General features: G+C 44.5%; 1 protein-coding gene across 10 annotated transcripts in view; it reads right to left on the bottom strand.

The window, feature by feature from the left end:
• The window catches only part of mybpc1 (myosin binding protein C1), a 153,211-nt gene that overhangs the window by 92,293 nt on the left and 36,896 nt on the right, over positions 1-24,022 (bottom strand). For 3 of the 10 annotated variants that reach the window (XM_043708735.1, XM_043708732.1, XM_043708738.1), the window contains exons 3-7: positions 18,022-18,117; positions 8,750-8,782; positions 6,905-6,970; positions 4,169-4,207; positions 3,557-3,598 (exon numbers count right to left, since the gene is read on the bottom strand). In XM_043708735.1, coding sequence (XP_043564670.1) covers positions 3,557-3,598; positions 4,169-4,207; positions 6,905-6,970; positions 8,750-8,782; positions 18,022-18,117 — 276 coding nt within the window. The remainder of the gene's footprint in view (positions 1-3,556; positions 3,599-4,168; positions 4,208-6,904; positions 6,971-8,749; positions 8,783-18,021; positions 18,118-24,022) is intronic. The other 7 variants (XM_043708740.1, XM_043708741.1, XM_043708734.1 and 4 more) reach the window with 6 other exon arrangements.

Genomic DNA, 24,022 nt, shown 5'->3' with positions numbered 1-24,022 from the left:
GGCACTGTCAGGGGATGGGGAGGGGGACAGAGGGGACACTGTCAGGGGATGGGGAGGGGGACAGTGGGGAGCACTGTCGGGGTGGGGGAGGGGGAGTGGGAAGCACTGTCAGTGGGTGGGGGAGGGGGAGTAGACACCACCTTTATCACTGAGTCCAAGTTACAGGTCAAGCCTCTACTCCAGAGACCTCAGCAGGCATCCACAATACAGTACTGAGGGAAAGCTGTACTGACAGTGGGGCTATTTTTCATAGGAACTAGGGGCTTAGGAGCAGGAGGAGGCCATTTGGCCCTTTAAGCGTACTCTCCTATTCAATAAGATCATGGCTGATCTGCTGCTGGTCTCAAATCCACTTTCCTATCTGCTCCTCTGTAATTGCTGACTCCATTGTCTCAAGAACCTGATGCAGCCTTGAATAGATTGAATGATTTGTTTCCACTCTGGGGAAGAAAATTCTGCACATTAATGATCATCTAAGGGGACAACAAGTTTTCTAATCTCCATCTAAAAAGGGAAATTCTTCTTCTCAAACATCGCTTAAATCTCCTGCACAACAGAAAACATTGTCCTGGTAACCACACTCTCTCTAGTCCCCACAAGATCTTAACAGTTTCAGTAAGAATTTAGCAGGAACCTCTCATTTTTTAATGGGTATGGACTCGAACAGTTAAACCTTTTTTCATTAGCCCCTCATCCTGGGAATAAATCAAGTTAACCTTGTCGGAGTTGCAATAATAGCTGCCACTTTTCAAAGAAGACAACTAAACATGGTCTCACACCCCATTCCAGATGTGAATGTGCACACCATTCCAGATGTGGTCTCACCATTGCTGTGTACAGCTTCAGTATAACTTTGAACGAGTCATGAAACCGAGGCCCTGCCTTCTGCTCTTTCATTTAGAGAATAAAAATCACATGGTCACCATCCCATAGCCACCATCTCATGGTCTCTATCCTATAGCCACCGTCCCATGGTCACTATCCCATAGCCACTGTCCCATAGCCACTGTCCCATGGTCACTATCCCATAGCCAACATCCCATGGTCACTATCCCATAGCCATCATCCCACAGCCACTGTCCCATGGTCACTATCCAATAGCCACCATCCCATGGTCACCATCCCATAGCCACCGTCCCATGGTCACCATCCCATAGCCACCGTCCTGTAGCCACCATCTCGTGGTCACTATCCCATGGTCACTATCCCATGGTTACTATCCCATAGCCACCATTCCATGGTCACTATCCCATGGTCACTATCCCATGGTCACTATCCCATAGCCACCATTCCATGGTCACTATCCCACGGTCGCCATCCCGCGGTCGCCATCCCGCGGTCGCCATCCTGCGGTCGCTATCCCATGGTCACCATCCCACGGTCACCATCCCGCGGTCGCTATCCCATGGTCACTATCCCGCGGTCGCTATCCCATGGTCACTATCCCATGGTCACTATCCTACAGTTGTTATCCCATGGCCACTATTATGAAGGGCAGTCAGGGAGATTGCCCTAATTTAAAACATTTATTCCTTAACTAACATTACTAAAACAAAATTATCGTGAAATTTTTTAATTTTGGGAGCTTGCTGTGTACAAATTGGTTGCTGTGATTCTCAGACTATGATTGTAACTGCTTTGAAGGAACTTAGTTAACTGTAAAGAGCCTTGGAACGTATGAGGTCACAAACGGTGATATAGAAATGAAAGCGATCAGCTGTACACTAGCAGTGAATCATTCGAGGACTGGTCTTTCTCACAGAAAGAATGTCACAGGTGCACATTGTCCCCAAGCTCGGAAAACTCTCTTCTGTATTTAAACTCTTGACCAGGTCCTGGAATGTGACCCTCACAGCTATTCAGAGCCAGTCTGAAACACTTCCCCACTCTCTTTTTTTGTGACCAGTTTGGACTGCATTATTTGTCTGTCAGGATCAGAGACACCTGGGCGTGAGCATGGAATTACCTTAAATTGTTTGATAGGGATCTGACCACAAGACTTATAGTTATATTCTGCCTCAGGTTCAGCTCTGACACAAAGAGAGAGAGGGAACCAGTCTGAAGTTACAATCTCTTTCAGAGCCTGTTTACAACTGAGTTTGAGCCAGTTTAAGTGTAAGCGTCTCTGAATACCCTGAAAGTGGACAAACAGGTTCAAGTCTTGCCCCAGAAGAGTTGACGTTGGCACAGAATGGGCATATAAAGGAGGCTGTGCCTGGCGTAACTGGACCAGGATCGTGTGAATGCATCATGGGAGCCCTGTTGGTTTTAAAGTTGATCCCATGTGTTTGCAAGTGTGTAAGTGGATAATGTGTGTATGTGTGGGAAAGCATGTGTGAAAAAGTGCTGGAGAGTTTGTGTGAAAGACAGAGAGTGAAAGACGGAGAGGGAGAAAGATAGAGAGTAGAGGTGAGAGAGAGAATGAGAAAGAGAAACAGAGTGAGGGAAATGAGAGAGTGAGAGACAGAGAGGGAGGATGAGAGAGAGAAAATGAGAGACAATTAATGAGATAAAGTGTAAAGGTGAGAGAGAGAATGAGAGACAGAGAATCAGAGAGAACAAGAGGGAGAATGAGACCTGAGAATGAGGGAAAGCGAAAAGGGGAGAGAGAGAATAAGGCAGAGTGCACATGTGAAAGAAAGTGTTGACAGACTCAGAAAAATGAGTGAGTGAGAGAGAGTGAGAGAAAGACTGAGAGAGTGAGAATGTCTGAGAGTATCTGAGAAATGGTGAGTACATGAGAAAGAATGAGAGACTGAGGGAGAGTGAGAATGAATGCTTAAGAGTGGATGTGTGAGTGTTTGAGAGAGTGAGGATAAGCGTGTAAAATAGAGACAGAGAGAGAATAAGAGAGAAGGTGACATAAAGAATGAGTGCACTAGGTTGTAATTATGAGAGTAAATGTGTTTATGTGGGTATAATGTGTATTGAGTGCAGTTATACAATGTGGGATTCCAAGGTATCAGCTTACAACATATTTTACATCATTAAATATGCATTCTTCACCCGAACAACATTTATTCAAAAACTCTTTATGTGCAAGGTGTTGTTTTGCTTGTGAAGTTGTCTCTGTCCTTCCCATGAGTACCTACACCTTGCTCCTGCGGCTTTGAGAATCAGAAACTGGGACCCTGCAGATTCTTGTTGGTAACAAGTTAGTCACGATAGGGTTTGGGCCAGATGAATAGAGTTACTTTAGCATTGCCTAGTTGGGGCTGGTTAGTTCAGTTGGCTAGACAACTGGCTTTCCCACACTAGCTGAGGCTACCAGGATAAATCTACTTCCTCAACCTCTCCCCTCACCTGAGGCATAGTGACCCTCAGATTAAACCACCAGTGGGATTATGGTGGCTTTACCATTGTATTGACTAACTGCTGCATTCACCTATAGCCTTTGGTGAGTGCACTATTTTGGAAAATTAAATCAGTTTGTTTCTCAGGTCATGTCTTGAAATTAAGGCAGGACTTTTTAAATCAGCCTTTATGTTTTCTCCTTTAGTCAATTTTGAGAACAGGATCTGTCAATAAGGGTTTGAGTCCTGATAGACATACTTACCCTGGTTCTCAGTAGGCAGTTGGAGGGTAGGTACTTCTTCTGCTAAAAAAAACAATGATCTTTGGGAAAACACAAACCAGGTCAATATGGTCACTGAATTCAGATTAAATACAGTCTTTTTAATGGATAGACTCTTTACAGGAAAATGCCTCATTAAAATCTAATAACTCACTGTCAGACTATCTCACACTCACTCTCTTTCACTCTCCTTTCTCTCGTGCACTTTTTCACTCTCCTTTTCTTTCTTTCTCTTTCAATCTCTCTCACTCTCTTTCACTCTTTCTGTCTCACACACATGTACACTCCTCTTTCTGTCTCACACACATGTACACTCCTTCTCTTTCTGTCTCACACACATGTACACTCCTCTTTCTGTCTCACACACATGTACACTCCTTCTCTTTCTAACTTACTCTCTTTCTCTCAATTTCTCTCCTTCTCACTCTCTCCCATGTACACTGTTCTCACCCTTTCATTTGTCTTTTCCTCTCTCCTCTCAATCTCTGTCTCCTTATTACATTCTCTCATATACTCTGCCTCTCTCTCGCACACATATGCTTTTCCCCTCTCTCTCCCTTTCATTCTCTCTCTCTGACAGTCTGGAAATGTTACCTGATTGGGGAGTACTTGCTGAGTTTTCTGCCTGTCTCTCTGCAAACACACAGTACACAGATACAGCAAAAATTGAATAAAAGCTCTTGAATAATATACAGAGGTTGACACAACAGGCCACACACATGAGGATTGATGGATGAAAATGAGATGGGGATTACATAAAACATGACATGGACTAACAGAATGACTGTTTTTCTAATGTAGATATTACATGAGGTTCTATTGCTTCCAGACTTTGGTCCGCAGTGTGAATCTGCCAATCAAACTCAACTCAAGTCCATGAATCTACCAATCAAAATCAAGTCAAATCACAAACAAACGCGCCTCCCTGTTATGGTTATATTTGATTGCTGCAGGATGATAATCAGATGCTGGGCCTAAGTGGTTAATAATGGAGAGTTTCTTCCTTGCTATCTTTCTATCCCCATCACCTTTCTGGTATTAAGGGGAGTCCTCCTGATTCCATTGAGGTGAATTTGGAGGAGGATGGGGCTGGGACAACCCTCTTTGATGGAGTCCCATTTATGAGTGAGCATCCTGGGGTCAATGTGCCACTGGAACTGAGAACTCCCGAGAGAGAGAGAGAGAGAGAGAGAGAGAGAGACAGATGGCCAAACAGCAGGATTGATGCCTTGTTCAGAGGCTGTATTCTGATGTTACTGGAAACTTTCCAGCTTCACATGCCCTATCCCTAGCCCCTCACTCTGTCAGGAGCCCGGAAATGGTTCTGAGGCAATCTCTCAGCAGGAGGTCAGAGAGTAATCAGAGGAAGCCATGATGCTCAAAGAAGCTCACTATTGTTGGCATTCTTTTGAAAATACACCCCTGTTATATCAATCCCAAAACAATGAGTGAACTATAATACTAGACACTTTTCTCAATAATGAGTTTATTGACAGACTGCAGCATTAAGTACGTCTGTTTCCTACCAGCCACCCCTCTATACCAGTGGTCACTATAAGTGCTCTAAGAATTTAGTTAAACAGTTTCATTGGTGCATCTTACAATACAATAAGCATACTATTAACATCCCTCTTCACTTTGGGCCCTCTCAGAGTTCTGGCCTGTGTTTTCACAAACTTATTTGAAGCCTTTCTTGAGTTCCTCCATTTTGAGGTGTCCACAGGGTTTCCAACAGCACTCAATCCCTCCCAGAGGAGCAGTGGCCAGACAGTCCTCAGACCTTTAGATTGGCCCTGCCAGTTCCCTGTTCCACCAATCATCTTTCAGAAATTGGGGAATGCAGACGCACCCAAGGACTGGACTGTATCTTGCAAACTTCGGAAACACTGCTGATGATGAGTAAGTTCCAGGTGCCTGTGAGAAAGTTCAGCCCCAACAGTCCTACTATCAAACCTTTGCGAAAGAGCTAACTCCTATCTGATCAGTTGTCATCCAATATTCCCCCAAAGGTCTGTTTTATATCTCCCACACTATAACAATGCCCCACTCAAGTTATAATATCACACCAGAATGGATGAGATGGACCGAATGGGCTGGTTCTACACTCTTAATTCTATGTGATAATTTAAGCTTTGAAAGAAACTTTCACCTTCCCATTTACAATTGATGCTTTGTAATGAGATGTGATACCTAATTTATTTTTCTGTGTTTTGATATAATTCTTTGTGATGAATTGGAGATGCCGGTGTTGGACTGGGGTGTACAAAGTTAAAAATCACACAACACCAGGTTATGGTCCAACAGGTTTAATTGATGAAGGAGCGACCTCCGAAAGCTAGTGTGCTTCCAATTAAACCTATTGGACTATAACCTGGTGTTGTGTATTCTTTGTGATGTTTGGATGTTTGGAAAAACTTAATCCCCTCCTAACCTTTTATCCCTAAATACAAGGTGTTCATACCTAGTCACTGTGAGACTATTACAGAGTCTTGTCAGTCAGTAGAAAAGTCAATTTGTACAGCAGAGACAAGTTTATCACTAGAACATTCAATGTGTGAAGCCCATGACCAACAATTCCTCCATGTGGAGCCTCGTTTACTTTATCATGAATCAAGTTATGAGAGAAAATTCTTCAGTGTTCATCCAATCCTCATTGTATCAGGGTCTCACTTTCCACAACTGCAACCTTTATCAATAATTTATGGGACTCCCCATGACATTCTGCTGGTCCCTCAGATTCAATCTCCCTCAGAAGACCCCTCATCAAACATTCACTCTCCTTGGCATGGCATCCAGCGGTAAATCTTCAGCCCTCCATCCCTGCTTGCGTGTTGTAGTCAGAGGAGGCATCCACTTTAGCGAGCTCCTGAGTCTGCATCTTATAGATATTGGTCTTTTGTTTTTCCCTTGGTCGTTGTTAACTGCATTGATGAAGCTTTGTCAAAGTAAGGCAAATGATTCACCAGTTCAACGTATTTCAGCTTTGATACAAATTATTGCTGCTCATTGGTCACTCTAGGTCACTTTTTGTTGAGTGCAAAGCTGAGAATCTGATAGCAGATACTGATCAGATAATTTGTGTTTCAGCACCAGGTGTAAACTTAGCAATTCTTTGGATGAGATGGATGAAACAAGCAACCACTACAAATCTGGTTGAAATAAACTGTGAATAAGACGGTGAACATGTTCAATTCAACAGTGAAAATAAGTAAGTAACAGTCATCTTTGCTCGGCATGAGTTAATCACACTAGTTATTGGTTAATGCCATGACATCAGCTAGGATGTGACACACCCACACATACAGACATGGAATCAGGCTGTGCTCTAACCTCCTGTTGTTGATGCTGCTGCTTTTGTTGGTTCATCTTCATCTTTCTCAGCAACATGTCCATGTTCTGAAGACATGGAGAAGCTCTTGGAAAGTTAACATGACACACAAACACAGGGACACACAATACAATACCCACATCCACCCAGTATCCACATCCACAGACATGCACATGTTCATAGACGTATACATATTCACAGACATGAAAATGCACACAGATCATATCAATCAACATGCAACAATGAACACTCTCAATATGCAAAATGAATGACACTCAAGGCTAGTGTTTCTTGGAGACAAGTTTAAACTATCATTCAACTCCAAAACAATGCATTGCCACAGAGGGATTAACACATGAGCCACTTCCCAGGCTGCAGTAAATCACAGAATTGTTACGGTTATTGTGCCTTCACTAGTTCTCCAAATGATTATTATGACGTATTACTGTTCTCCTGCCTTTTCCTCTGTAACCCTGAACATTGATTTGATTCAATCTAACAGTGTCTCAGATACCTCAATGGAACCTCCCTCCATCACCTTCCCAGGAAGTGAAGAGGGAACGGGTGCAGACAGGGCAGAATAGTAGCTGTACCTACTGACACTCCAATCACAAGGTCACATTCATGGCCACGACAAACAGCAATTATCAACATCCATCAGCAGAAAGCCATTTGGCATGAAAACAGCCAAAGATTATCTGTTGGCATCTTGAGGGAATTGGTTACCTGGTTAATCCGTACATGTTTCCTGAAGGAGTGTTTTAAACCTCCTGTAGCTAATTTGGTTGCCTTACATTTAGCAAATGCCTTCATCTAAATTGGAGTCTCCTTGACTGAGGAGGTGCGTAAAAAAGTTAGATTCAGCCCAAAGTACACCACATTCTTCACTTTGTAAGTTTGGAGTGGATGTGAAGTGGTTTCTGCTTCACATCAGCCTGGATCAGGAGTGATTCCCTGACTATCTCGCTGTAGAATCTCATTCAATGTTGTCTGGTCACAGATCAGGCTCCCGTTCTGAGTTTAATGTGCCGCTCCATTAGGACTGGGGGAGTCAGTGGATGGGAACTGGCACTCCTTTGTAAAGGGATTTAATTGTAACCACAACCTATCCAGGTGGATTACAGAATAAATATTCAATTGCCATGTGATTCAGTGTGATCCACTCCAACAGAACTTGCTGGAAACAGAACTCGATTCTCTATAAGTCTTGAACCGCAATCAGAATGTGATGTTAGAAATCTATGAAACAATCTTAGCTAGCCCTAGAGCATCAAGGATTTTTAAAAATCCCTCAATTTCAACTCAACTCCCTGTGGGGAAACGCATCCAAACTGTTCCTGCCCTGAAGAAATTGTCTCTCCATTATTTCACCCATGCTTTCTGGTTACTGGGGCTCAATTTAAGCTCTTGGGTATAAAACCGATAGATTTCCATTGGGTTAAAATTGAGCTTCTGGGCTCTGACTTGCAACATGAAGCCAAAACTATGATACAGCAAGTCTACAAATCTTAAATTAACCTGCCAGAGAAAAATAAAGCAGGTGTATACTTAGACATGATGCAAGGTGCATTCAGTGCAACTAATGTCTCATTCATTTGGTTGGTGAGCACGACTTGATTTCCACCAGATCAAGGTGAGCTGTTTGCTGTGGGGTTTAAAGACACATTAGAAGGACAAGCAAAGGAGTGACAGAAAAATACTGACATCATATGCTGCAGAGAGTGACTCCAGTTAGTTTAAACCAATCTGAAAGGAATGATCCACAGGGAATCCAGTCTCGTGCAACTGTGAACGTTAACACTGATCATTAATAAGTTCAGCCAATGAACCACCACGCGTACACTAACCTGCACCATTTGCTGAGCCATCCTCTTTTTGTTCTGAAAACAAATTAGGTCTTTATTTTACCAACAGATATAACCCATACGTATATTCACATTAATCATATTCACATTAAATACACATTTATAAAATGATTAAAACCTTCAGTTCCATAGGAATGTGAAAAAGCAAGCCACATCATTTTGGTCCAACTGATCTCAGAACACATAGCTCTCCACTGATGCCACCAATTTGGTTTCCTCACGAAATTCTTGCCTGACCTCTTCCTGCATGCCCTCGATGCTGTCAGCCTGGGGAAAATATTCTCAGGGCAGCCTGGAACATCTTTCCCATGGTGTGATCCCTGGTTTACTGCATAGCCACCTGCCACCTTCACATCAGAAACTTGTGGGCTTCGCCCAACTCTCAGCACACTGGCTGGCACTCTGGTGCAGTGCCGAGGGAGAGCTATGGTGCCATGGGTCCATCTCAAGTGGATGTAAAAGCTCCTGTTGCACAATGTTACAGTGGAGCTCCCCCTGATGTCATGGCCAACAGCTCTTTTCAATCAACATGTGGCCTGATATTTTGATTGCTATGACTAAAGATCATAAAAAAACACATGATGTGGGAACAGAATTAGGCCGTTCAGTCCATCAAATCCAATTCACCATTCAGTAAGATCATGGTCGATCCAATAATCCTCAATTTGTTGTCCAACCTTTTCCCAATAACTCTTCATTTTCTTACTGATTAAGTCTGGCTATTTCCGTAATACTATAAGAAATAGCCACAGGAGTAGGCCATTCAGCCCCTCAAGCCTGCTCCACTGTTCAATTGGATCATGGCTGATCCAACAGTCTGCACATTCGCTTTCCTGCTCTTTTTCCCATTGCCTTTAACTCCCTGACTTATTAAGAATCTATCTCAGCCTTAAATATAGACAAAGATTCTGCCCCCACAGCTCTCTGTGGGAAGGGGTTCCAAAGACTCACAACCCTCTGAGAGAAACAATTCCTCCTCATCTCAGTCTGAAATTGGTGCCCCTTTATTCCGATACTGTGCCCTCTGGTCCTGGACTCTCCCATGAGGGGAAACACCCTCTCAGCATTGACCCTGTCAAGCCCCTTAAGAATCCAACATATTTCACTGAGGTCACCTCCAATTCCTCTAAACTCCAGTGAGTCGAGTCCCAACCTGTGTAACCTTTGCTCATAAGACAATCCCTCCATCCCAGGGATCATCCGAGTGAACCTTCAATGAACTGCCTCCAATAAAATAATATTTCTCCTAAAATAAAAGGACTAACAACCTTGAATATAATATCTATGTAAAACTGGGTGCCTCATTTCCTAAATTACAACATCAGAAGTCACATGACACCGGATTATAGTCCAACAGGTTTATTTGAAATCACAAGCTTTTGGATCGCTGCTCTTTGTCAGAGGAAGTGGGGACCAGCGCTCCGAAAGCTTGTGATTTCATATAAACCTGTTAGACTGGAACCTGGTGTCGTGTGATTTCTGCCTTTGTCCATCTCAGTCCAATACTGACATCTCCACATCACACATCAAGAATATGTTATTGCTGGTCAACAGTTTCTGGATATTCAGACATATGAAGAGTGCAATATAAATGCAAGTTTAATTCTTCTAAACTACTAATACAAAGGTCCTCTTCATCTCTCCAGTAAATAAATTAACAATTAAGTCATTTTTTTGAATTGTGATTATTTTCATTCAGTAAATAAGATTGTTTCAAATTAATAAAAAGAACTGAAGATGCCAACGAATTCAAAACATGAAACAGGAAACAATAAGAGGAATAAAGCAGGACATGGAGACTCGGAGTGGGTCAGACAGCTCCGGAGAGAATCTCAGGTTAATATTTGTGGCTGAACCTGCAAAACTAAAAACAAAGTTTGTGTTTTCATAAAACAGGAGTATAAAAGCCATGGTCATAGAGCCATGAATGTTTACTGAAACAAAAATGGCCCTTCAGCCCATTGAACCTGTTCCAGATGAAAACAATCACTCAATTATTTTCCATTTAACCCATTTTCCAGCACGTGACCCACAGCCTTGTATATCTTGGTATCATCATGGTATCATCAGTAAATTCTTCTTAAATATGGTGAGGGTTTCTGAGGGTTAGCAAACAAAGAATATAACAGACAATCCAAAACCAGGGACAGGTTCATTGATAAAAAACAGAAGTTGTTGGAAAAGCTCAGCAGGTCTGGCAGCATCTGTGAAGGGAAGTCAGAGTGGGTTCGTTGGTTGAATGACCTACCAACAGTCCAATGGAGTTACAATCAAAGGGACTTGGTTGCCCCAGTCCCCAAATCACAGCTGGCTAACAATGCAGTAGGTGAAATGGATTGTAACCTTTATTATAAGTGAGCTGGAATACAAGAGTAAGGAAACCGTGCATGGTGAGAGAGCACACTGGGAGAATGTTGTAGGATTGTGGACTCCTGCCTAAAGATATACATAATTTCAGGGGGAATGATATCAAGACTGATTCCTGATTGAGATCATCTTCCTGTGGGAAGTGATTAACCTACATTTTAGGGATGACCGCATTACAACATATCAAATTCTGAGAGGACTTGATTAATTGTTGAGAGGTTGGTTGTTCTTGTTGGGGAGTGCAGAACAGTGAGATAGGGAGTAAGCGGGAATGATAGTCTCAGGATAAAGGGCAGGCTGGTTATGACTGAGAAGGGGAGAAAAGTCCTCATGCAGAGGGTGGTGATGTGAGGACCCTTTCAGTCATGGCTGACCATGGGTTGCATCCTCATTCTTCTAGCTTTCTGCTTCCCTGAAGCAACGTTGCTTGTGATTGAAGAGACCAATGCTGGAGTGACAGTCCCGGTAGCAGAGGTCACATCTATATGTGGTCGCTGATCTGCTCGAGCTGCTGCACTCCTTCCTTGGTGCCTGCTTGTCTGCTGCAGCACTCATCAGCTTCTTTTCCCCTGTTTTGAGGTGTTGGTTCAGGGTGCTTCTCCATCTTGTGCAGTCAGCTGTAAGCCGTTCCCTGAGCTCCATAGCAATATCAAGCGGCTTCATGTCCCTCTTGCAGACGGCTTGTAGCGCAGCTGGGGATGCCCAGAGGGTCTCTTCCCGGATGTGAGCTCTCCGTAGAGGATATCCTTTGGGATGCGGCCATCCTCCATGTGGTGGATGTGGCCCAGCCAGTGCAGTCTCCACTGCCTGAGCAGAGTGTACGTGCTGGAAAGGCCTGTGCGAGATAGGACCGCTGCGTTGGACACTCTGTCTTGTCAGGATATGCCCAGGATACAGCAGATACTCAAGTAGAAGGTGTTCAGCCTTCTCTCCTGTCCGGTATACATAGTCCACGTTTCACTGCTGTACAGCTGTGTGCTTATGATGAGGCATTGTAAATTGATATTTTTGTCTTCACTGTCAGCTTGGGATTTGTCTGTACTTGACTGATGAGGTGAGCAAGAGTTGAGGCTGCTTTCCCGATCCTGTTGTTGATCTCTGTGTCCAAGGAAAGGTTGTCAGTGATGATAGAGCCAAGGTACATAAACTGATGGACGACAGTGAGTTTGTAGTCATCGATGGTGATGACCAACGGTATCTCTGTGTCCTGTCCTAGGATGCTCGTCTTCTTCAGACTGATAGTCAGCCCGAAATCTTTGCAAGCGTGAGAGAGGTGATCTATCGGTGACTGGAGTTCCTGTTGGGTGTGTGTTGCAGCTGCAACATCATCAGAAAACAGCGTGTTCCTGATGAATGCCGCACATCCTTTTGTCTTGGCTCTGAGGCAAGCCAGGCTGAAGAACCTGCCGCCTGATCTAGTGTGGAGGTAGATCCCCACCATCGCCGTGCCAGAGGCATGTTTCAGGAGCACAGCAAAAACATCCCAAAGAGTGTGGGAGTGAGGAGACGCCGCTGCGGATGTCGAAGGGCTCAGAAGAGCTGCCGTTGAACTGCACTGTCCCCTTCCTGTTCCTGTGGAAGGATTCGATCATGCTCAGCAGTTTCAGTGGGCAGCCGGTCGTCAGGAGAACCTTGAAAAGGCCGTTTCTGCTGACCAGGTCGAATGCCTTGGTGGGGTTGATGAAGGTGACATGCAGGGGCTTTTTCAGTTCTCTGCACGTTTCCTGCAGTTGGCGAAGGGAGAAGATTATGTCTACAGGCTGAAGAAGGGCTTATGCCCGAAACGTCGATTCTCCTGTTCCCTGAATGCTGCCTGACCTGCTGCGCTTTTCCAGCAACACATTTTCAGCTGCCTTAGCCTCAAACCAGTCGTGTGTCTTGCTGGTCTTCTTCCCAAAGATAGCCAGGGATGTGCCGTGCGTGTTACCCCACAAGGTTTCCCACTTTTGCGAGGCAGAGTCTCCGTGTCGCAAGGCATTGAGTTCTGTCTCGAAAGCCTCTGAGAACTGTTGCATAAGGTCTGGCTGGGACATCTCGCTGACATTGATGTGAGGGTTCCCCTGTTGCTTAGTGTGATGGATAGGGGTAATTGGGAGTAATATTCTCAGGATAAAGGGCAGGCTGGTTAAGACTGAAATGGGGAGAAAGGTTTTCATGTGGAGGGTGGTGTATCTTTGGAGTTCTCTGCCTCAGAGGGCTGAGCAGCCTCTGTTACTGTTAAGACAGAGATTAATAGACTTTTGGACTCTTCGAGACTCAGGGATATGGGCAAGAAGTTAAGAAAATGGACTTTGAGTAGAAGGTCAACTGTGGTGGTCTCAAGGGGCATGTGGCCTACTTCAGTTCCCATTCCTATGTAGAACAAAATTGTTCCAGTTGAGGATATATAAACCACAATCCAGTGATGACAGTGAAGGCTAGATGGGTTGAATGGCCACCTTCTGTATAACATTCTATGATTTAGCATTCCACCATCCAGCAATTCCATGGTGAGATATCCTGGATGGCTTCTTGAGTGTTGTTGGGGCTGCACCCATCCAGGCAAGTGGGGAGTATTCCATCACATTCCTGACTTGTGCCTTGTAGATGTTGGAGAGGCTTTGGGGAGTCAGGGGTGAGTTACTCACTGCAGCATTCCTAGCCTCTGACCTGCTCTTGTAGCCATCGTGTTTATATATGGTTAGACAAGTTCTCCTGTATGTGGGTGCAAATTGCCTGAATGGTGCTAAACAGTGTGTAATCATTCACAAACTTCTCACTTCTAACCTTATGATGGAGAGAAGGTCATTGATGAAGCAGCTGAAGATGGTTGGGCCTAGGACACTACCCTGAGGAACTCCTGCAGAGATGTCCTGGAGCTGAGATGGCTGAACTCCAAAAACCACAACCATCTTCCTATGTGCCACTGGAGAGTTTTCCGATAATCTATTTAATGATCCAGTGATCTAGATTTATTGATTCATCAATTCACCAGTTATGATCTTTATTCAGAGATTCCATGATCAATATTGACTGGATTCACTTGAAGGAAGGACAGAATCAGCAGCTCAACATTCCAGGGTGTAGAGGTTTCAGGCAGAATGGGGAAGGGGTGAGGTCAGAGAGGTGGGAGCATTGCATTATTGATAAAGGAAATCATCACTGAACTAATGAGCTAGAATGATCTTTGAATGAAGGCATCTAGGGAGAGATTGGAAATAATACAGGAGCAATACTACAGGCTCCCCAACAGCCAGAGGGAGATGGAGGAGCTGATATGGAGGCAATTCATAGGAAGGTGTGGGGGAACAGGATTATAGTTGGAGGGGATTTCAACTTTCCAAACATTAAGTGGGATCACCTTAACGTGCAACGATTAGAGTGAGCAGAATTTTAAAAGTGCACCCAGGAGAGGTTCATGTGTCAGTACATAAATAGTCTGACCAGAGATGGGGCAGTGCTGGACGGGATCCTCGGGTGAAGTGTTTGAAGTTTCAGTGGGTGAGTGTTCTGGGACAGTGACCATAACTCTGTAAGTTTCAAAGTCATTATGGAAAGCGATAAGGGTAGTGCTGAAGGTAAGTGTCTAAGCTGGGGGAAGGCTGGTTTCAATATAATTGAAACGGGCGGCACGGTGGCTCAGTGGTTAGCACTGCTGCCTCACAGCACCATGGTCCCAGGTTCGATTCCAGTCTCTGGTGACTGTCTGTATGGAGTTTGCACATTCTCCCCGTGTCTGTGTGGGTTTCTTCCGGGTGGTCCGGTCTCCTCCCACAGATGTGCAGGTCAGGTGAATTGGCCATGCTAAATTGCCCATAATGTTAGGTGCATTAGTCAAAGGGAAACGGGTTTGGGCGGGTTACTCTTCAGAGGGTCGGTGTGGACTGGTTGGGCCGAAGGGCCTGTTTCCATACTGTAGCGAATCTAATCTCTAATCTAATCATCTGACAGGTTGTGGGAAATATAGACCGCGAGCAGGTACTGTGTGTTCCTCTCAGAGTGAAGGCAGCAAGTCCAGGGATCCCTGGATGTCAAGGGATATTGAGAATTTCGTAAAGATAAAGAAGGAAGTACATGTCAGGAACATAGAGGGGAGACCCTTTGAGAGTATGGAGCATGTGTGGTGGTGGGGGGGGGGTTGCTTTTGAAGGAAATGAGGAAGGCAATGAGGGGCCAGGAAAACCCCAGGCATTTTATAACTATGTGAAGAGTTAGAGGATTACCAGGGAAAGAGTGGGGCCTATAAGAGACCAAAGGGGAAGCCTGTGCACGGAGCCAGAGGAGGTGGGTGAGGATCTTAAATGAGTATTTCTCATCCATATTCACTGTAGCTGGGAATTTCAGTTGGGGTGGTGAGGTTCTAGAACACATTAAGATTAATAAGGAGGAGATATTAGATGCTTTAATGGACAGACAGGTATATAAATCCCCAGGCCTGATGAGATGTATCCGAGGCTGATATTGGAGGTAAGGGAGGAAATTGCTGGGGCCCTGATGGTGATATTTAATACTTCGCTGGCCACAGGCGAAATGCCAGATGACTGGAAGATAGCTAATGTGGCTCCTTTGTTCAAGAAGGGCAGTAGAACAGACCAGGTAATTACAGAGCAGATTTTCCACAGCAGGGGGAGGGACATTATTGGAAAATATTGTGAAGGACAGGATTAATCAATACTTGGAAAAGCAGGGATTGATCAGGGATAGTCAGCACAGATTTATTAGAGGGAGATCCTGTCTGACTAATTTAATTGAGCTTTTTAAAAAGTTGACTAAATATATTGATGAGGGCAGTGCAGTTGATGTGGTTTACATAGAGTTCAGTTAGGCCTTTGACAAGGTCCCACATCACAATCCAAAGGTGTGCTGGTCAGGTGAATTGGCCATGCTAAATTGCCCATAGTGTTCGGTGCATTAGTCAGGGGTAAATATAGGGTAAGGGAATAGGTCTGGGTAGGCTACTCTTCAGTGGGTCGGTGTGGCCTTGTTGGCTGAAGGGCCTGTTTCCATACTGGAGGGAATCTAATCTAAGGAAAAGAAAAATGTAAGAGCCAATGGGATCCAAGGTAAGTTGGCAAACTGGATCCAAAATTGAAGATCGTATGAGGACAGGCTGAGGCACTTGGGGCTGTTTTCATTGGAGAAAAGAAGGTTTAGGGGTGACTTGATAGAAGTGTACAAGATGATTAGGGGTTTAGATAGGGTTGACCATGAGAAGCTTTTTCCACGTATGGAGTCAGCTATTACGAGGGGGCATAGCTTTAAATTAAGGGGTGGTAGGTATAGGACAGATGTTAGGGGTAGGTTATTTACTCAGCGAGTCGTGAGTTCATGGAATGCCCTGCCAGTAGCAGTGGTGGACTCTCCCTCTTTATGGGCATTTAAACGGGCATTGGATAGGCATATGGAGGATAGTGGGCTAGTGTAGGTTAGGTGGGCTTGGATCGGCGCAACATCGAGGGCCAAAGGGCCTGTACTGCGCTGTATTCTTCTATGTTCTATGTTCCAAATAGGAGGCAGAAGGTGATGGTAGAGGGCTGTTTCTGTGATTGGAAGCTGCTGACCAGTGATGTACCACAGGGATCAGTGCTGGAACCCTTGCTGTTAGTTACATACATTAACAACTTGGGTATGAATATAAAAGGTTCAATTAGAAAATTTGGAGATAATGTGAAAATTGATGGTGTTGCTGAGAGTGAGGAGGATCAGGCTACAGTCTGATATGGATCAGCTGGTAAACTGGGCAGAGCAATGGCAGATAGAATTTAATCCTGATAAGTGGGAGGTCTTAAATTTTGGGAGGTTTAATAAGGGAAGGATATACACAATGAATAATAGGTAGTGCTGAGGAATGAAGGGACCTTGATGTACATATCCGTAGATCCCTGAAGGTGTCAGCACGGGAGGGCAGGGTGGGGAAGGAGGGATATAGGGGGCTTGCCTTCATTACCTGGGGCAGGGAATATAGGAGCAAGGAAGTCTCACTAAAACCTTCTACAACATTGGTTCGAGCACAGATGGGATACTGTGTGCAGTTCTGGTCGCCGCACTATCAGAAGGATGTGATTGCATGGAGAGGGTGCCGAGGAGATTCACCAGGATGGTGCCTGGGATGGAAAGGCTCAGTTATGAGGAGAGGCTGGATTGGCTGGGTCTGTTTTCCCTGGAGCAGAGGAGGGATCTGATTGAGGGATCCAAAATTATGGGAGGCATAGACAGAGTAGATCGAGAGAATCTTTTCCCCATCACAGACGTGTCTAAGATCAGAGGGCATAGGTTTAAGGTGAGGAGCAGGTGGTTTAGAGGAAATCTGAGAAAGAGGTTTTCCACCCAGAGGGCGGTAGAAATATAGACTGTGCTGCCTGAGAGGGTGATGGAGGCAGAGTCTCTCACATCATTCCAGAAGCTTCTGGAAGAGCAATTAAAATACCAGGGCACAATAGGCTATGGACCAAGTGCAGGTCAATGGGATTAGTGTAGATTGGTGTTTGTTGGTCAGCACAGACATGGTGGGCCGATGTCAAGAGTGTGGTGCTGGAAAAGCACAGCAGGTCAGTCAGCTTCCAAGGAGCAGGAGAATCAATGGTTTAGGCATAAACACTTCATCAGCAATGATTCCTGATGAAGTGCTTATGCCTAAAACGTCAAACCTCCTGCCCCTTGGATGCTGCCTGACCTGCTGTACTTTTCCAGCACCACATTCTTGACTCTGATCTCCAGCATCTGCAGTCCTCACTTCCTCCATGGTGTGCTGAAGGTCCTGTTTCTATGCTGTGTAACTCCATGACTCTATATACCCTGGCCAACAATTTCCAATGTGCTCATTAAGTTCATCATCACTGAGCGTAAAATCTGATCTCTATGGCACACAGCTGAGTGTGAATGTACAGTTGGCTCAATGTCTCACTGACCTGCTGGTGCTGCTGGAGCTGCTGAAGCTGCCTGTGTTGCTGGAGCTGCTGGTGCTGCTGGTTCTGCTGGTGCTGCTGGTGTCCCGGTTGGAGTTCCTGTGGAAACAGGACAGAGACAACATTTCCATTGGTTTTCCTGGAAAGGTCAAAGTTCACAGGTGTTGGCTGCAAAATAATAAGCTAATGTTCCTCCAGGGGTAATGCTGTTTGTTTTCATTCTCATGGGAGTCACTAACATGGCCATCTCCAGTTGTACATTGACAGCGACCTTCCTCATGAACTGAAACTTTGATACAACTGTGTCCAGTTCTGGACACTGCATCTGAGAAAGGGTGGATTGGCCTGGGAAGGATGGCAGTGTGGTTTTACTAGGAAGCTCCCAGTCCTCCAACCTTGAGATTGTGAGGAGAGATTATCCAAACTCAACAAACGCCTCCCCTGTGTTTTGAATATTAAGTGGTGATTTGATTGAGGCTTTTAACATGTGATAGGGCATCAATCATCTACAAGATGTAGTACAGAAATTCACCAAAGACCCTCAGACAGCACCTTCCAAACCCACCACCACTTCCATCTAGAAGGACAAGGCAGCAGATACATGGGAACACCACCCCCTGCAAGTTCCCCTCTAAGCCACTCACCATCCTGACGTGGAAATATACCACCGTTCCTTCAGTGTTGCAGGGTCAAAATCCTGGAATTCCCTCCCTAAGGGCATTGTGGGTCAACCTACAGCACATGGACTGCAGCGGTTCACCAACACCTTCTCAAGGGGCAACTAGGCGATGGGCAGTAAATACTGGCCCAGCCAGTGACACTTCCGTCCCCTAATTTTGAAAAAGACAGAGAAAGTTCTTTATTTTATGCTGCTTTACAGTTTCAGATAAAATAAAATTAACATAAATCAGGACCAGGCCAAGCAGGAAAGCTCCTCACACGAAGAGCAGGAAAAAGTGTGGGACTGTCTCCATAAAAATATACAGACACAAAGGGCTGAAAGGACAATCCTACAGTTTCCCAACCTAGGCTACCTCAAAGATACGATCGTCAATCACCGAGCACAGATTGATTCGTGCCTTTCCAGACTGTGAAAGATCAGGAGATTCTATTGCTCAAAGGACTTCAGTGAACCATTTGGGATTTTACAGCAATCTGATAACATCTCACAAGTGCCTTCAGTCAATTAACACTCCATAAAAATACCACTCACGTGCATTGTTGATTGGATCTCTGACAGCTGTCAATATCCTTTGACCTTTCTGCTGTTGACCCATGGTGTCAGAGCAAAAATACATAAAGGATAACTGAATAATGCAGACATCACCCAGCGACATCTCAAATTCAGCAGCAGACCCTGGCCTAGCTTTAGACTTCCCTTGGAGCACAGGTTGTTGTAATGCAGACATTGCAATTGGCAGTGTGCTAGCTTTAAGGAACTGTAAATTATGGGGGATCCGTGTCAATAATAAATGCCAGCCCTAATTAGTGCCAGCAACACCAGTAGCACACTGGTATTTGTAAACAGTCCTTGTGTTGCTTCAACTCTCAGCTGGTGAGGTGGAAAATTGTGATTTATTTGCATTTCTAATTACCTCCACAAGGTGGACATGGAATATAAATCCGAGCACTGATCCCTGGGCCTGAATGACCTGCCTCAGTGCTGAATGATTCTGTGCAAAATGTGGGAATTAAATGAAACCTTGTTCAGGTTACTGACAATGAAAATTGACAAGACTTGGCCTTTCGCGATGGACTGCAACATTTCAGCTTAGCACTATCTTCTCAAGGTCAACTACAGAATGGCATAAATGCCAACCCAGCTAGTGACGCCCAGGTAACACAAGTGAACTGAACAAATTACCCTGATCAGAGAATGGACAGGACCAGGTCTTCATCACATTTACTCTTTCCCACAGACTCTCCATGGAGTTTTGCAATGGAACCCATGATAATCAGTGGGAGAGGGACTTACCTGGGAGTTGCAGTGGGAGAGGGACTCAGAGTCATTGAGTCATAGCCATCTAGAGCACAGAAAAATGCCATTCAGCCCATCACATCTGTGCCAGTCAAAAACAGCCATCTTACTATTCTAATGTCATTTCCCAGCACTTGACCCATATCTTTGTGTGCCTTGGTATCACAGGGGCATATCAAAACACTTCTCCAATGTGACGAGGGTTTCTGCCTCTCCCACCTTTAAAGGCAGTGAGTTCCAGATTCCCACTGCCCTCTGGGGGGAAGAATATTTTTCTCACCTCTTCTCTAAACATAAGAACATAAGAGCATCCAAACTAGAAGCATGGGTAGGCCATTCGGCCCCTCGAGCCTGCTCCGCCATTCAATAAGATCATGGCTGATCTTTTTATGTCCTCAGCTCCACTTACTCACCCTCTCACCGTAACCCTTTAACCTCTTATTGTTCAAAAAATATTTACCTTAGTTTTAAAAATCTTTACTGTACTATCATCAACTACTTCCCTGGGCAGGGAATTCCATAGACTAACAACCCTCTGGGTGAAGAAGTTCCTTCTCAATCCAGTCCTAAATCTGCTCCTGCTAGTCTTGAGGCTATGCCCTCTTGTCCTAGTTTCATCTGCCAGTGGAAACATCCACCCTATGTCTATCTTATCTATTCCCTTCATAATTTTATTTGTTTCTATAAGATCCCCCCTCATTCTTCTAAATCCCAATGAATATAATCCCATCCGACTCAGTCTCTCCTCATAAGCCAACCTCCTCAATTCTGGAATCAACCTAGTGACCCTCCTCTGCACCCCTCCAGTGCCAGTACATCCTTTCTCAAGTAAGGAGACCAAAACTGCACTCAGTACTCCAGGTGTGCCCTCACCAGCATTCTATACAGCTGCACCATTACCTCTCTGCTTTTAAACTCAATCCCTTGAGCAATGAAGGACAACAATTCCATTTGCCTTCCTAATTACCTGTTGTACCTGCAGACCAACCCTCTGCGATTCCTGCACAAGGACATCCAAGTCCCTCTGCACAGCAGCATGCTGCGATTTCTTACCATTCAAGTAATGGTCCTCTTTACTGTTGCTCCAACCGAGATGTATGACTTTACATTTATTAACATTATACTCCATCTGCCAGACCTTAGCCCACTCAATTGAAGTATCTATGTTTCTTTGTAAAGTTTCACAGACGTCTGCATACCTTGCTCTGCCAATCATCTTAGTGTCATCTGCAAATTTTGACACCGTACATGTGGTCCCCAACTTCAACTCATCGATATAAATTGTAAATGTTTGTGGTCCCAACACTGATCCCTGAGGCACACCACTAGTCACCGATTACCAGTCAGAATAGCATAGTGGGTGCTATTCTGTTTGTCAACCAATCCTCTGTCCACATTGATACTCCACCCCAACACCATGCATTCTTATCTTATGCAGCAGCCTCTTGTATGACACCTCATTGAAGGCCTTTTGGAAATCTAGGTATACCACATCCACTGGGTCCCCATTGTCCACCTTGTTCATAATGTCTTCATAGAATTCCAAAAGATTTGTCAAGCATGACTTGCCCTTCATGAACCCACGCTGCATCTGCCCAACAGGACAATTTCAATTGAGATGCCCTGCTATTTCTTCCGTGAGAATAGACTCAAGCATCTCCCCCACTACTAAGGTTAAGCTCACTGGTCTAACATTCCCATCCTTTGTCTACCTCCCTTTTTAAACAGTGGCATCACATTTGCTGCTTTCCAATCTGCTGGAACTGCCCCAGGGTCCAGTAAATTTTGGAAAATTACCGCCAGTGCACCTGCTATTTCTTTCACCATCTCTTTTAGTACCCTGGGATGCATTCCAACAGGGCCAGGAGACTTATCAATCCTTCGCTTCATTAGCTTGCCCAACACTAACTCTTCCAGGTCCTCACCTACCTTCAGATCTTTGTCAATTACTGACATTATTAATGTCCTCCACTGTGAAGACCGATACAAAATACCTGCTCAATGCCTTGGCTATTTCATCCTAGCCCATAACTAAATGCCCCTTCTCATCCTCTAAAGGACCAATGTTTACTTTAGCCACTCTTTTTTTGTTTTATATATTTATAGAAACATCTGCTTTCTGTCTTTATATTTGGTGCTGGTCTTTTCCTCATGTTCTTTCTTACTTTTCTTTATAGCTTTTTTTGTGGATTTCTGTTGACATTTAAAGTTTTCCCAGTCTTCTAGTTTCATGTTGTTTTTGACTGTTTTGTATGCCCTCTCTTTCAATTTGATCACCTCCCTTATTTCCTTTGACGAGGGTGGTGCTGGAGAAGCACAGCCGGTCACACAGCATCCGAAGAGCAAGAGAATCGATGTTTCAAACATAAGCTCTTCATTCCTGATGAAGGGCTTTAGCCTGAAACGTTGATTATCCTGCTCCTCAGATACTGCCTGACCGGGTGTGCTTTTCCAGCACACTCTTCAACTCTGATCTGTAGCATCGGCAGTGCTCACTTTCTCTCTAAATACCCTAGACACCCATGGCTGATTACCCCTTCCTCTTACAGTCCTTCCTTTTCACTGGAATATACTTTCATTGAGCACTTTGAAAAATCGCTTTGAAAGTCCTTCATTGCTCATCAACTGTTCCATCATAAAATCTTTGTTTCCAGTCTACTTTACCCAGTCCTCCCTTATCCTATTGTAGTCTCCCTTGTTTAAGCACAGGACCCTGGTATTGGATTTTATCTTCATACTCCCCATCTGTGTTCTTAATTCAACCATACTGTGATCGCTCCTTCCAAGAGGATCCCTAACTGAGGACATTAATTATTCCTGTCTCATTACACAGGGTAGATCTAAGATAGCTTGCTCCTTCGTTGGTTCCATTACATATTGTTCAAGAAAACTACCACAGATACATTCAATGAACTCCTCCTCAAGGCTATCCTGACCGAGCTGGTTTGATCAATTTACATGTAGATTAAAATCCCCCATGATAATTGCCTCTTCCCTAAAACCTATGTGCCCTGGTCACTGAAAACTCCACTAAGAGAACAAGTTCCTTCCTGTCCACCCTATCTCTGTCCCTCAATTTCCTACATCTCAATCATGTCCCCTCTCAATCTTCTCTGCTCTAAAGAAAACAGCTCCAGTCTGTCCAATCTCTCTCCATCACTGAAACTCTCCAGCCCAGGGCAACATCCTGGTAAATCGCCCCCTGCCCTGTCTCTAGTGCTATCACATCCCTCCTGTAACTGGAATCCAGAACTGCACACTATACTCCAGGTGTGGCCTAACCAATGTTTATGCAGTTCTAATATAACCTCCCTGTTCTTAAACTCTGTGCCTTGATTAGTGAAGACATGTATCCCATAATGCCTTCTTGACCACTTTATCTACCTGCCCTGATACCTTAATGGACCAGTGTACATGCACACTACAGTCCCTCTGATCATCAGTGTTTCCCAGGGTATTACTGTTTACCGTGTGTTCCCTTCTGTTGCCTGTCCTGCCCAAGTGTATTACCTCAAATTTATCTAGTTTGAATTCCATATGACACTGATCAGCAGTTTTAACCAATCTGTCCACATCCCCTTGTAGTTTAAGTTTATCCTACTCACCATTTATCACCCCACCAATTTTTGCATCATCTGAGAATTTACTGATCGGAAAATCACTCAGGGTATAATTTGGGACCTGAGTCAACAAGGAAAACAACTTTATCTCCCTCTGCTTGATCAAACTATTAACAAGCAGTGCGCAGTCTGAACCAGGCTCTGTCAATTCATCTAAACTATGGAAGTGATGGCCTAGTCATGTTTTTGCTGGGTCTATTAATCCAGAGACTGGATCAGTGGTGCTGGAAGAGCACAGCAGTTCAGGCAGCATCCGAGGAGCAGTAAAATCGACATTTCGGGCAAAAGCCCTTCATCAGGAATAAAGGCAGAGAGCATGAAGTGTGGAGAGATAAGCTAGAGAAGGGTGGGGGTGGGGAGAAAGTAGCATATAGTACAATAGGTGAGTGGGGGAGGGGATGAAGGT

The sequence above is a fragment of the Chiloscyllium plagiosum genome, chromosome 19 (genome assembly GCF_004010195.1).
Source record: "Chiloscyllium plagiosum isolate BGI_BamShark_2017 chromosome 19, ASM401019v2, whole genome shotgun sequence".
Classification (NCBI taxonomy): domain Eukaryota; kingdom Metazoa; phylum Chordata; class Chondrichthyes; order Orectolobiformes; family Hemiscylliidae; genus Chiloscyllium; species Chiloscyllium plagiosum.
Note: the sequence above shows the minus strand (reverse complement) of the source record. Positions and strands in the feature narration are given on the sequence as shown.